Genomic DNA, 15,206 nt, shown 5'->3' with positions numbered 1-15,206 from the left:
ACATCCAGCTGGCCATCTAGGTCCCTGCTTCCTTGCCTGCTGGACGTTTCCCAGCCACCACCAATGTGGTGGTGATACCTTTTTGATAGATCCAGAGTTGATATACATGAGCGCTCCAGACTTGGAGCTCTCCTTCAGGAGAAGATGGAACCTGTGATGCCTTTGGCTGATGAATTGATTTAACAGGACCCTCCGACCTGTATGTGACATGCTGCACCTAGTTCAGCTTGCTTCTTCCCATGTTGGCGTTTGTATGGTGAAACAGCTTTACCAAGCTCAGAATGCTTTGTTTTCTGGGCGGGTATCTTTGTCTGCCCTGATCCCTTGCGGTTTGTTTTCTAATGGAAATTTTAGAAATCTAGAAACTAGAACGAGTTCCCTGTTTGCTAATTGTCATACATTTGTCAATAAACGGCACAAAATGTGTCCCCTTGAGGGTGTTTTTTTAGGGATGGTTTTGAGAAGTTGGCAGGAGGGTTTGTCAGGGTGTATTTGTTCTTCTCAGGTGATTGTCACGCTGCCCATTAGTCCACATAATCATGAGTACCTGACTCATTTTAAGGAGAACTGTGCTGCTATCTTATTCCCACCTTCCTATTCTGCCAACCACGTTTCTACTTTTTAATAGGACTATCAACGCATCCTTTCCTGTAGGATCAAACACCAGCATATTTCAGCCCCAGGCTCTCTATCCTATAAAAAAGAACTAAGGATCAACCTACCAGGCTGTCGGAGTGTAAGGGGCATTCCTTTACCACCAACACACATCTGTGTGCCTCCACTTCTAATGTTTTATTCTTGTTGAAGAGAATCATTTGACTTTTCTCAAAACTCAAGTCTCTAATTTTTATTTTACTCATATTTATGAAATTTGTGTTTTTGTTTTTATATTTAGTTTTATATTTTTTCATTTATTTAATTTGTTTTATTTCATATTGTTGTTGGTATCTTATTTCTGTATTTTTGTTTTCTTGTTTTTTTAATTGTATTTAATATATTGTACCTTTAGAATTTTTTTTTTTATTTGGCAAATAACACATGTTTACAAAAACTAAAATTGAATGCAGAAGATTGAAACTGTTTTGGGGCCTGTATTGGATCCTTTCCTTGCAGTCCTGGTGAATTCCCAGATACACTATTTTTCTCCTTGGATTACTCTATCTGTTTTTTTTTTGTTTGTTTTTTTTTTTTTTTTCTCCCCTTCTGCTGCAGGTTCATCATGCATAGTGGCATATAAAAAGACTCCACCCCCTGTACCACCTCGGACCACGTCTAAGCCGTTTATCTCGGTCACGGTGCAGAGCAGCACAGAGTCTGCCCAGGATACGTACCTGGACAGCCAGGACCAGAAGAGCGACGCCAATAGCCAGTCCGGCCTCAGCAATTCCTCGGATAGCTTGGACAGCACCAAAGCACCCAGCGTGACGCAAGTCAGCCTGGTAACCCCGGCCCGAGAACCGCCGCCTGTACCACCCAAAAATGCAGCCTTGAAAAGCGATAAAGGGACCATAACCAACGAGGAGCCGAAGGTGGAAGTGACTGTTCCTAAAAGGAAACTGTCATCGATAGGAATACAAGTACGCAGCACTTTGCACTCTTTGTCGTGGGCGGTGGTGTGTGTTTATCTTGTTCTCCTTATTTAGAGCTTTGCCGATGCCATGGTGTGCAATAGGATTAAAAAATGGAAGCAGAAACCACTGTAACAGTATAACAAATTCAGCTTTCAGTAAGATCTCAGACGAATCCAGATATCAAATGTGGAAAAATTGCTAGGAAGTGTATATTTTCAGTGTGGAGTGTAACAGTGTGTTGAGTGAGTGTGGGCATGCATTTGTGTGTTTCCATTTCTTCCTATGCATGCATTTGTCAACACATGTATGTTCATGTGTGTGCATATATATGCCTATCTTTTTTACATGTGACTGTAGGGGCACAATGTATATATACTAGTCATGTGATAGCTGCATTTCAATTGCTTTTTTTGTTTCATCATTAAGGCTGATTGCTTTTGTCTCTCTTATTTTTTATTAAGGTTGACTGCATTCAACCAGTGCTGATTCCGGATCCCCCTCCCCCCACCAAATTCCAGTCTATTGGAGTTCAGGTGGAGGACGAGTGGAGGTAAGCACATAGATTAGGTTGAAGTATCATTTCTCTTTATACTATCGGATGGATCAATTTATTTCCTGGACTAATTAGTCACTTTTCTATGTGGCTTTACCATATTGCTCCATCTGTTAAACTGTTTGCAGGAATGCCCCCACCCTAACCTTATTACAACAGAAACCTGGATTGTGATGTGTGTGTGTCCCTGAATTTACCATCTGTGCTTCCTGAGCACTGCACAATGTATGGAAAGTGGAAGACACTGGGCTCATCCTCGTGTGAGGTCACGGCACGGCTTGGTGCTGACACCATCTCAATGTGAGAATGGGAAACTAGACCACTACAACAATTCCCTACTTACAGCTCAGTCATGAAATAGTTGATCTGGCATTGTGCATCTCAAATTTCCAGCTTCCAGAAAGGAAAGTTGCACTTGTACTGATGAAATTTTGATACTGTCAAATTTGAATAGAGTTGTAATTGTACAACTGACTTCAGTTGGCCTAATTTCTAGGGTCATTTAGCCTATACTAGACCTTTGCCTGGTTTGGCCGGGTGTCTACATTTTTTTTTTTTTAGAGTTTACTCACCTCTGGTCAGTAGCCTTACTTCTCTGGGCCGATATTTAATTCTGTGCACCCTCTAGCTAAGTTGCTACAATAGTTATCTCTTGCTCTAATTTCCTGCAGACATAGTCGTTCCAGCAGCATGACCTCCAAACAAGAGACAGACTCTGACACGCAAGAGCAAAGTAACTCCAGCTGTAAATCCTCCGACAAAAGTCTTTCCAACTGCCCACAGTCGCGACACAACACTAACAACACGGACACAGGCAACAGGCCACCAGCCAAGATCTCCGAAATGAAGCGGAACCTCTCCTATGGAGATAGCACGGACCCAGCCCTAGAGCCTAACTCCCTCCCACCTCCTGATCCCTGGCTGGAGATGTCGTCCAATTCACCCTCTGAGCCAACACAACCCGGGGCATGTCGGCGAGATGGGCATTGGTTTTTGAAGTTATTGCAGGCGGAGACCGAGAGGTTAGAAGGATGGTGTCGTCAGATGGAGAAAGAGACCAAAGAAAACAACCTGTGTGAAGAAGGTAAAGATTGAGAAGGGAGGGAACTGGGCAGAGGAGGCAGAACGTTCCGCGTCGCCGGGTTAATGATATAGAAATTAGATGCAACCTGACCCAGTTGATGATCACTCCAAAAGTGGGGCATAGTTCAGTATGTCTGAATTTTGTCTCATGAATGGCTCAAGTCAGAAACCAAGGGGTGTGGCAGGTCAAGATTGGAGGTGTTTTGGCCATGGGCAAAGTGACTTTGTGGAGGCCAGGGCTTGATTAGCCATGGGCTGCCTCTGGTCAGGGTTGACGCATGTTCTCTCAGAGGGAGAGAGCCTGACTGCAAACACAGTTTAATGGCCTGAAATTCACCCCAAATGTAGTTCTGACTCTGCAGGATAGTGTCTCTCGACCACCGGCCCTTAGGCTGAGCCGTGGTGATTGGTAGGAGGATGAGGAGGAGGAAGCAAGACCCTACCCTGCAACTTGCCCCCCCACTCCACCCCCTCATGCCCCGAAGACCACCTCCTTCTGCTCTGCTCTACTCTCAGGCCCCATCTCCCGTGCAGAAGCCAGGAGGAAATGGGGCCACCACAGGACCTGAGAGCAGAGCTTAATGCCAACTCGGTCTCTCACTGACTTGTTAATATTCAGCTACAGCTGCTCCCCGCCCAGAGATTGGGGTCTCGGGACTGGCCCCAGCTAGAAAAACAAATTTCCATGGGTTGGAAGCGATAATTGTAGCGTTTATAGCTGGTATAGGGGAGGGAGGGAGGGATATCTCTATATCATCTATTTTTATTTTTTCTTAATGAAAACTGGTGGCCGGCTTGGGGGGAGTGTGTTTTGTTTTTTTTTTTTATTATTTTCTGAGGACAATGCTGTTGACTGACTGGGAGTTGGAAGAGGAGGTAGGTTTTGGGGGGTTTTTTTTGTTTGGCTTTTTTAATATAAGCACCTTTTTTTGTTAGAAAATTTGGCCAGTAGCCTTCTTAAAATGAAGGCTGACCCATAAGATTAAAGATAGAATGCACATATTCCCCCTCCCCCGCTCTTTAATGTGTGGGGCACCCTCTGCCACCTCCCCCCCCCCCCACTGCCTGGCTCATCAGTGCTGCAGCCAGTCCATGTAATTTAAGGAAGATAGCTAACCGGTCCCTGACATGCAAAAGGCTGAGGAATACTGTTGTCGGGAGACCCAGATTTGATGCCTGGCTCCATAGCCGTCTGGTGCAGTGGTGGTAGGACTCCTGCAGTATTGCACAACAGTGACACCGACTGGGCAAATAGGAATAAGCAAGGCCAGTCTAAAGGGCTAGGGACAGGTGGTTTATCTGTTTTTTAGGATATTTGTTAGAAGTGTTCATGATATGTATTTACAACCATTTGATCTATAAAGCAAGTTAATTTGCATATCTTGGTTACCCTGAACACTAGACTTGTCTGCCCTGGTAAGGGACTGGGTTTTCTACACCCTTTTGACTCCGGGTTAATATTCTATAACATTAAACAAATCTACAAACTTGCAGTTGGCAGAATGCAAAGTCCTGGAATCCTTTAACAAAAAAAACTCCAAAGTAATGGTTCATCCTGCTGTGATGCATTGAGCTTCCTGTAAATAAGCTGACAGTAAATATCATTTTAGAAATATTTCTTCAGTAAACAGATTTTTCTCTTATTTGGCAAAGCCTGCGGGGAAAAAGGGCCATCGTCTCAATTGTGGACTTGGCGTGATGGCTGATAATAGCGGTGGTCAAAGCCAGCTCTTCTGGGCACTTAAATCTGTGATGAGAGAGGGAAGATAAATAAATAAGAAGAAACCATGTCCAAAATTAGAAACCTCTTAAAAATAGCACCAGGAGCCAGGGCTGAGAGCAGAACACTCATTTGTATCCTTTTTGACAGCATTTGCTGCTGCTTTTTGTAGCCTTTCCCTTCTGCTATGTTCTTGCACATTGCTGAACTTCTGCCAGTTGGAAGAATCATTGCCCAGTGCCAGTTGTGCAAGGCCTGTGATGGGGGACGGGACCAGAGTTGAAGCCCTCCCAAAATTGCTGTGGGGTTATCTTGTTTGAGGCGCAGAAAGGAGAAACCTTAACTGGAGATTAGCACAGGCTATAGGTGTGCTCTGTGAGAGGAACGCCATAAGGCGCCTCTCGCCCTTCTTGTGGACATCCCCAGAATTCATGGTACCACATGTTGCTTGAAGGCACGTCTCGGTTTCAGCGTCTGACTGTGCTCGAGCCCCCCCCCCCCCCCCCCCCCCCCCCCCCAAAACCTCTGTGCTGGATTGTGTACGGCCCACACATGTTCCCTTGGCTTGCCAGAAAGTACATGAAGATGCCCCTCTAGGCCATTTGGTAAGACCTCATCTGGAGTAGCATGTCCAGCTCCGGAGGCCGGACTTCTGAAAGGATACAGACAAAAGTGGGGGCGGGACAAAGAGGCTACCGAATGTCATCTAACTATGGGCACTCTAGAGTAATGGTGGGCGAGCTTTTCAGTCCGGGAGATACGTGGGGGCCTGGTCCAAGAAGGGAGTGGGAGGGCTAAAGATCTGGATGAGGGCAGTGGGTCTCCCCTGGAAGTCGGGGTGTGAAGGGAGGAGGGGGCAGGGTCCCACTGGTGGCGCAGCGGCAGCATCACTTCCATCTGGCGGTGATGCTGGCACTTGCCACAGTGAGCTGTAATGTGCCCACCTGTGCCCTAGAGAAATGATTATGGATGTGATCGATTGGACATTCAAAAAAAGTATAAATCGGACACAAGAAGCAAACCTTTTTCACAGTATGAGGTCTTCATATAAGGCTCCAAGGAGGGCAAACTCAAGCAACATTGGGGAATAAAGCAGTCGTGGAAAAGGCTGGTGAAGTCAAACAGTAACCAAATTCGAGAAAACAACATGAAATATGCCCGAAGAAGTGAGGGGGGGAGGAAAGCTAGAGGACATCTGGGGGTCTAATGCCATTGCATCAAGAATGCAATTGAGCAGACTTAAATGGGACGTTATGTGCCATCATGGTCTGTGTTGCTAAGAACGCTGAAGAATATAACATCATGGTCTTTTAAGTGACTGGTCTCGGTTTCAGCCTAGCCAGTGACTTGGGTTGGTGGGTGGAGATGCCGTGCAGTGCCTCATTATTCTGCTCAATGGTAAGGGAACATCTGCCCAGAGCAGCTGCGCACATTATACAGAGGGGGACGAGAATAGGGAGCAGCCTGCATGTTATGGTTGGCATTGTTTTATGTTTAATTTTATTTTTACCCATGCTTTTTTTTTTTTTTTTTTTTTTTTTTTTTTTTTTCCTGGGACGAGGGGTGAAGAGGTTAGCAAATTGTGGAAAAGCTCAGAATTAGGGTTAAGAAGGGGGGGGGAGGAGGAGGAGATTTGGGCAGAAAAACCTATGCTCTGTGGTGGTCTGGATAGCAGAAATATCCTGGCCAAGTGCCATCCTGTAATGGGCAGAGCAGCAGTGGCTCTGACTTTTGGCAGCAGATCAAGGCAGAATTAAAGGAGACAAAAAGAAAATTGGTCCTCATAATCAGGTCATTTAAGACATTGGTATAGGAGTGGAAGTGCTTTGCTTGTGGCCAGGACAAGTAAACAGAGAAGCAGCTGTTATAAAAACAAGTGGAGCTTTCATTACTAGCCTGGGAAGCAGAGATTCAGGGGCACCCTCGGGCTGGTGACGATTGATTGCTCATCTGCAGAGGTAACGTTTGTAACTTTTTAAGTGGTGGGTGAGAAGGGGAAGAATAAAGACCCAAACCAATGTCACTAATCTAAATCCAAGACGCCTATAAAAATTTTGGTTCAATTCATGTTGCCTTGTCTGGTCCTTGTCCTCCTGGGGGTGAGAGTCTGGGGAAAGCAGTGCTGGACTTGTCTTATGATTGCCCCCAAAGGTTATGTAGTGTACTGGTTGTGAGTCACAACAAAGGTCACTTCTGCCTGAGGCTGCGAAGAGCTGTAGTGCTTTCCCCTAACCACCTGGCCAGCGGAAAGCAAGAGTGATCCCGTTAACTTTCCATTCTTGGAGAGCTATTTTTTTGATGGGCTTCGAAGAGCACTAAATGAGCAAAAGACAAGGTTTTTTGTTTTTGTTTGTGTGTTTTTTTTGTTTTGTTTTGCTAAACCAACCTGCAGCTTTGTCAAACATGTTGAAAGCTGTCCTGTACCGGTAAACAAAAAAAAAAAAAAAAAAAGCAGGTTTGCAAAAGATGTTTCCCGCAGAGAAAATTCTGAGCACAGCAGGCCTTAAAGCCGGGGGTGTGAGAACTGGGGTCCGCTGCCCACTCTGCCACAGCCTTGTTTCCTTCCCACCCCGAAAAGGTTTATTAGACGTGTCGTCTTCTCTGTTTGATTTTTCTCTCTTTCCTATTCTCCTCCCCTCTTTTTTTTTTCTCTCTTCACAGTGATTGGAAAAGTGCTGAGTGCGGTTGGGAGCGCACAGCTTCTTATGTCTCAGAAATTCCAGCAGTTTCGTGGCCTCTGTGAGCAGAACTTGGTGAGTAGGACCCAATGGTGCCAGGCTCTAGGGATTTACAGGCAGAGAATTCCCTTTTACTGAAGGAGCCGCCCTTCCACTGCACATGGTGAGCCAGCTCTGAGAGCAGAGCGTAGAGCTCAGCCACTCTGCCCCTGGCCGTTTGACATGCATGAGCTGCTGGACGTTGGTCTCTTTCTGTCTCACGTGCAGGTTCCACCCTGTTTCTTTTGATATGTTTAAATAAAATGGTATAACTCAGCAGTAAGGGCAGAGGGCATGTTACTTCATCCCTCTCATCTGAGACCAATTTAAAAAAAAACAAAAACCAAAAACCTCCATGAAGCTGACTGCATCCCTTGCTGGTCATTATTGCAAGTTTGTAATGTTTTATTATGCTAGAGAGCAGTAGGCAGTTAGGGGTAATGATGATTACTGTGCTGGCCACCCTTAAGCCTATTCTAATAAAAGCCTTTTTCAGATTCCATTTTATTTAATAAAAAAAAACCAAAAACTAAAATACCTAATTTGGTCTGTCTTATCTCTACAAAAGTCTGTTTCATACAGACAGTAGCATCAGTGCTGTCATTTGTTCGCTCTGGGTGTGGTCCCCTGTATAGTACAACGTCTAGGGGTTGATAAAGGGGGAATATCGAGCATTGCCCAGCCACCCTATGGTATGAGCTGTCTGACCCTCCTCTGTTTTCCCCTCACCCTATAGAACCCCAACTCCAATCCTAGACCCACCGCTCAGGACCTTGCTGGGTTTTGGGACCTCCTGCAGCTCTCCATTGAGGATATCAGCATGAAATTTGATGAGCTCTACCACCTAAAGGCAAACAACTGGCAGCTGGCTGAAACGCCAGAGAAAAAGGTGAGCGTGGGCCACTGTGAGTCATAGGTGAAAGGGTGCGAACAGCAGCTTTGGATTCCCAGTGACTGAAGGAAATGTGGAGGACTGGGCCTGAGACTTCCTCTTCGGATGGACACATCTGGAAGTGAAGCCCTTATGGGAATCTGTGTATAAAAAGATCTAACACATAGTTGGTGCAGATTGTCCATTTTTGGCATTCAAAGGTTATTTCTTTGCCTGGCATCTAAAAATATCCCTGGTGCTCTGTTGTGAGAAAAGGGAAAACCTTTAAGCCTGCCCACAGGGAAGGTTGATTAACTAAAACATGGGCTGTTTTGACATTTGAAGAAGCTCACAGATGGGGAATACCAGTTCCATTCTGACAGTTAGTGATGGAAAAAGCTGTGTAAATGAGCAGGTTTTATATTTTAGCTTACAGAAGGATCCATGCCGGACACACTAAAAGGAGCAATCATTAAACCAATTCTAAAGAAAAAAAAAAACAGCAACCCCCTGGTTCTAAGCAATTACAGACCAGTCTCAAACCTACCATTAATCGCAAAATTAATAGAAAAAACTGTACAAAAGCAACTGTCTGAACATTTAGAGCACAATATACTATACCCTGCACAACATGGATTCCGTAAACACTAAAGCACTGAGACCGTACTGCTCTCACTGACTGACAACATCCTGAGAGGATTCGATAGCGGAAAACATTATATCCTGATGTTAGATCTATCAGCATTTGACACAGTAAATCACGACATACTTCTAAAAAGATTAGAAGAAATTGGATTACAGAAAAAGACTATAGCCTGGTTCAGATCATACCTAAGTAACAGATTTTACCAAGTCTGTATAAATAACATACTGTCAGAAAAAATAAATCTACAAACAGGAGTCCCACAGGGATCAGCACTATCAGCCACACTATTTAATATTTACCTGCTGCCGCTATGCCACCTCTTAGCAGGCAAGGGAGTCATTCACTATATGTATGCTGACGACATTCAACTACTACCAATTGAAGACACATTGGAAAAAACACTTAATCTAGCAAATATGTACCTAGACATCATCAAACAGCTACTAAACCAAATGGAGCTGGTAATTAACATCGAACACTGAATTCTTACATTTAGAGCGAAAAAAATCTAACTATTGTCCAAACCCCAATACTGCTCAGAAATAATCAGAAAATAGAATTAACTGAAAAAGTACGAAACCTCAGGGTAATTATTGACACAGAACTGAACCTCAAACACAGCGCTAAAAGTTGAAGGGCTACGCCAAACTCATGGTATTTAGGAGATTAAAACCTTTAACTCTGACAAACTTCAGAACAGTCTTACAAGCACTAATATTTGCTAGCACAGATTACTGTAATGCCCTCCTTGGATTAACATACACAACAATAAGACCACTCCAAATACTGCAAAACTCTGCCGCAAGAATACTTGCTGGTAAACAAAAAAAATGATCACATTACCGAAACTCTAGCAGACCTACACTGGCTGCCCATCGAATACAGAATTCAATACAAAACACTTTGCACAATACATAAATTAATACACGACGGAAAAGCAGAATGGCTGAACACAGCACTGCGCATTCAAGTCCCAAATAGAAACCTCAGATCTGCGAACAAAGCACTCCTAACCATCCCTTCAGTTAAAACAGCCAGACTAACCCAGGTTAGAGAACGGGCCCTATCCCTAGCCAGACCAATACTATGGAACACCATGCCCATACAGACTACAGAGAGATTTCAAAATATTTAAAAAGAGTTTAAAAACCTGGCTTTACAAGCAAGCATTTTACAAAGAGAGCAGTGGATAGTGGAATATGAATTCTGGCAGCAGCACAGCAGAACGCAGCACCTTTAAGATCAATTAGCGCTTTATTAAAAAATCGCATTTCACAATAGAGCTATATATATACAGTTATAACTAAGAAGTGATGAAAAGGACATGATCTTTAACTTTTGCAAATAGTCTTTATTACATAACTGTCACCGGAACTTATTGGCACTTCCTATAGTTTGAATTAATTTATACAGCTTTCAAATATGTATATATGTGCCTCACTGTAAACCATTGTGATGGTATACTACTTAACGACGGTATAGAAAAGATTTTAAATAAATGATTTTTAACGTTTAGCCTTTGCTACTTATACTGTTTTTCTTAAATGAGTAATTTTGTCCTCTTCAGTCCTCGACGTGTAATAAGACTGGCATCTGTAAATAAATCTGTAAGATGAGAAAAAAGAAATATTAAAATTCTATTCTATGTACCTGCCATGGAGTAGCTTCAAGTTGCTATAATCTTATTTTAATGTGAATAATACATACACTGTCATATTTTGGACAATAAACTCTTTAAGTTAATAATAATAGAGCCTATGTAATCAGGCAACTCACCCTACAGGATGAGTTACAAGAGCTATTTAAAAAAAAAAAAAAAAAAATTGCTCTTTACATTTTTTCAATCCAGTTATTTTCAGGCAGTTACTGAGATCAGCAGAACCAAGAGGAGTTGCATCTCTCTGGCCCCCACTCTCAACAGAGCTTTCTTACTGGAACATTGAGCAATGGCGAGCATTTCTGATTGGGTGACCAAGAAGAGTTAGATCAGGGGAGAGCGCTGGATGGGTTTCAGTAAGTTGTGCATAGGTGACTTGTAAACAAACTGAGCGCCCGGGGTATGAATCCTAAAGTGACCGACTAGGTTAAACACTGGTTGAGTGGGAGGCAACAAAAGAGAGTGGAAAAGGGACTTCATCAACACTTTCATTAGCAATATTGGGAAAGGTTTGCCTTTTTGTAGATAATAAACATCGGCAACAGGTTAGACCTCCCTGGAAGGTGTGGGAAACACAAGGAGGGATGTAGTGAAGCTTGAAGAATGGTCTAGAGTCTGGCAGCTAAGATCGAAAGCTAAAAATTTCAGGGTCCTGCATTTGGTTTTCCAAAATCCAAGGGAACAGTACAGTCTAGGGAGTGAAGGTGTTCTGCACATGAAACGGGAATGGGATCTGAGGGGATGATCATAGCTGATCTTAAGATAACGACAAAAGCCAGAAGGGTGCTTAGGTTCAGAGAGAGAGCAATAGCTAGCAGGAAAAAGGAGGATATAAGACTCTGAGACTTCATTTGGCATTTTGTGCATCATTCTGGAGGCTGAACCTTCAAAAGGATATAAACTGAATAGTTGGTGTCTAGAGGGCAGCTACTATAGTGGTTACTGGCTTTCATCATAAGAAGTCCTAAACATTTATAACTTGGAGGGAAAGGAAGATATTTCAGACATTTAAATACTTCCAAGGATTAAATGTACAGGAAAATGGCCTCTCTCTTTTTTTTTTTTTTAGCAGAAAGGCTCTGGAGTGAGGGATGGGGGTGAAAGAGGGTAGACTCCTGTGCTGGATGAATGGAGCAGCCTCTAGTGGAGGGGGTGGTGTAGACAAGGAAGCACACAGAGGATCTCAGGAAGAGACTATTAAGCTGAATGGGGGATCTGGATGGACTGTATTGTCTTTATTTGCCATCGTGTTCTGTGTCTTATCCAAGACCAAGTTCCCAGTTCTTGGGTATTGTGACTCTGTTGTGTTGCAAAAATGAGTTTAGGACATTTTAGTTTGAAATTTTTAGAGCTCCCCCCCCCCCCCCCCCCCCCCCCCCCCGAATCTCTTGGGGTCATCGACAGGAGAAGGGCAGGGACTATTTGAACGGTGCTCATCTACCATCATGTTCCATTTCTGTGATCTCCTTTTGCCATTGGGCTCTTCTGTCTTTCTTTTTTAGTTTAAAGCGGAGAGACCTGCTTTTTTTTTGTGTGTTTTGATCTTTTGTCTCGTTTTTATGATTTCTCTTTTTAAGGAAGTGAAGAAACAGCCCCCTCCTGTGCCAAAGAAGCCAGCCAAGTCCAAAACCCCTCTAAACCGTGACAAAGCCTCCGACTCTGTGGACAAACAGCGCCAGGAGGCCCGCAAGCGTCTCATGGCGGCCAAGCGGGCCGCCTCCGTCCGACAGAATTCTGCCACAGAGAGTGCTGACAGCATCGAAATCTACGTCCCTGAAGCCCAGACCCGACTTTGAACAATGGGGAGCAAAACCCATCTAAACAAAAGTGATTAAAAAATTATAAGAAACAAAAACTAGTTCTTTATAAACTTTTAGTGTTATTCAAGAGACCTCGGGCTACCTGGAAAAGAGCACTCGATTCCACGTTTTTTTTTTCAGCTTCAGGAAGATTCTGGGAAAAAAAAGAATCCCTGCACCCTCCCCCCCCAGGCCCTTTCCTTCTCCTGGCCTCTGCGGCTTTTGATCTTGTGAGCGGCAATGTCCTTACACACTAAGCAGGAACTCCTGTGCCCACCCTACTCGCTCCCCTTCCCCACACACACCCTCCCTGCTGCCGGAGAACTGCAATCTTTTTTTTTTTTTTTTTTTTTTTTTTTTTTTTTCTTGTTAAGATATATTGTTCTTTCCAATATGAACTGTTACGGGCTTGTTTAGGAGACCCTGGTGAAGGGGGAAGCCGGTGTTGGGCTCGCCAGTCTCTCTCCTCCTCCCTTCCTCTGCCGTGTCTCAGTACCTGTTCTGTGTTCATGCCTTGCTGCTGCTCCCTCTTTTTTTTTTTTTCCCCCTTCTCTTGTTACTTGTCCTGCCTTTCTTTCAAGCTTTCTTTAGTTGTAGCTCTTCTCTTTTCTTTACTTTTGCCCTGTATCTCTCTCATCTTGCTTTCTCTTCCTCCCTTTCCCATGTTTTTTCCTCACACCACCTGTTTTTCTATGTTCTTATATCTCCACCTCTCTACTTCTCTCTCTTCATTTCTCTGTCTTTCTGCATTTTAATAACCCAGTTTGCTATACTGACCTTTCTCCTTTCCCGGGTGTTCACTCCGAGGACAGGCATGTCTTCCCTTAGAGGCTATAAAGAGCATATTAATTTTGTGTTGCGTTATGCCTTAGTTTTTTGGGTTTTTTTTAAATATATTTTTGCAGAATAGGGAGAGGTGTACCATTATCCTGTATTTTATTAAAATGACAAGTGCAAAAAAAAAACAAAACAAAAAAAAAACCAGAGCAACCAGCAGCTGTTAACGAAGAGAATGTAAAGACAGTTATTCAGTCTGCAAGCTGAGGTGCAGCAAAGGGTGGTGAGCTCGCCCCACTGCTGGGGAGAGGACAGTACACACGTCTAGCCCTCTCACAACGCACAAAATCTCCCTTTTTCTCTTGGGAGCGTAGCTTGCTCCAACGCTATCGGAATCATGACTTTTTTTTTTTTTTAATTTTTTAAAGGGTTGCATAATGAGATGTGTGTTTCTTTTTTTTTTTTGGGGGGGGGGGGGAACGGGGGGGTGACGGATTGTATACAGTCCTGACCTTGGTGGTATCGGAGTGACCACTCCCTCACCCTGTTACTGCAGGATTTGCCCATCTTCTTGACCTGTATGTATGTGTACATATGCAAAGATCATGTGTACTAGGATTTCTATATTTAATGCATACACAGTCATACATACCATACCCAGGCACACCTGTGCATTCAATAAGAAAGCATCTGGCGGAACCTGTGTGTGTATGTCTGTATGTACAGCATATATTTTTACATAAGTACTATTCTAGACGTTTGTTAAAGTGTGTGTAAAAATATATATACACCTATAAACCATGTGTGTAACTTTTTTTTTTTTTCTTTCTTGACTATGTGGGGGAGCTTCTCCTGTTGCATTGTTTTGATGCCCATGGGCTACTTCCTCCCCAACCCCAACAAAAAAAAAAAAAAGCTGTCTTTGCACCCCACGCCCAGGTTACTAAAATCCTGATTTGTTCACTATAGCACAGACACTTAACCTAATTTGTATGATCTGTGTTTGCTTCTCTGGCCTTGGAAGCAGCTGCTGTAACTACGTTAGATTAGATTCATTATCCACATGCAGAATGAGCAAGAATCCAGCTTAGTAAGGGCTGTCCATAACCTTCCATCCTTAATGTAAATAAAATAGTTCTGTAAAAAAAGAAAAGGGCTTTGACCTGCGGGTTCCACTGTCGGCTTAACTGAGTGTTATCAACTTAATAGTTCATAGATCTTTATATATGGAAGCCCTTTTCGTAGCAAATTCCTTTCTATATTCCCCGTACGCACTAAAAGTTTCCTGCCAGTGGAGGAGTAACCCGGGGGCGTGTAATGGATTACAACACTTGTAACACAGCCTGTATGTTTGTTCCCCCGCCTGTTTTTATAAATGGAAAAAAAAAAAAAGAATGTATGTGCTTAATTGCACTTCAGAACAGTAAGAGTAAAAGATCTGAAAAGCACATTTGCCTCCGTTGTAAAATTGAGGGGAAATGCAGTAGCTGACTAGAGAAAGATTTGTGTGGCAGCCACATCATGCGTCACCTCTTCTGTTCACACGGCTTACATTCTGCTTTGAGCTGTGTGAGCAGGTACAGACAGCTGCTTCTTGTCTCTGCTCTGCGTTTCTTTAAAAGTGACACAATGGGAATTTTTTTTTACTATTTGTGTTTTACTTTTGCAGTAGGTGGAAAGAGTTGGTTTTTTATCCCCTACCTCGCACAGAGAAATACCTTCGTATCTGCTGCCAGTTACATCCAAACCACTGAGGATGCTTCTTGTTTCAGTTTGGGTTTCTTCTTTTCCTTTTCGGAAAGCTCTGGGACT

At 43.4% G+C, this 15,206-nt stretch overlaps 1 protein-coding gene across 4 annotated transcripts in view; it reads left to right on the top strand.

The window, feature by feature from the left end:
* DLGAP4 (DLG associated protein 4) overlaps window positions 1–14,817 on the top strand; it is a 612,818-nt gene extending 598,001 nt beyond the window's left edge. For all 4 annotated transcript variants that reach the window (XM_029611583.1, XM_029611584.1, XM_029611585.1 and 1 more), the window contains 6 exons: window positions 1,213–1,577; window positions 2,033–2,121; window positions 2,796–3,208; window positions 7,589–7,680; window positions 8,381–8,533; window positions 12,396–14,817. In XM_029611583.1, the coding sequence (XP_029467443.1) occupies window positions 1,213–1,577; window positions 2,033–2,121; window positions 2,796–3,208; window positions 7,589–7,680; window positions 8,381–8,533; window positions 12,396–12,614 (1,331 nt within the window). In that variant the 3' untranslated portion in view covers window positions 12,615–14,817. The remainder of the gene's footprint in view (window positions 1–1,212; window positions 1,578–2,032; window positions 2,122–2,795; window positions 3,209–7,588; window positions 7,681–8,380; window positions 8,534–12,395) is intronic.
* The last annotated feature ends 389 nt before the right edge of the window (window positions 14,818–15,206 follow it).

The sequence above is a fragment of the Rhinatrema bivittatum genome, chromosome 8, assembly GCF_901001135.1.
Source record: "Rhinatrema bivittatum chromosome 8, aRhiBiv1.1, whole genome shotgun sequence".
NCBI classification, from domain to species: Eukaryota; Metazoa; Chordata; class Amphibia; order Gymnophiona; family Rhinatrematidae; genus Rhinatrema; species Rhinatrema bivittatum.
Note: the sequence above shows the minus strand (reverse complement) of the source record. Positions and strands in the feature narration are given on the sequence as shown.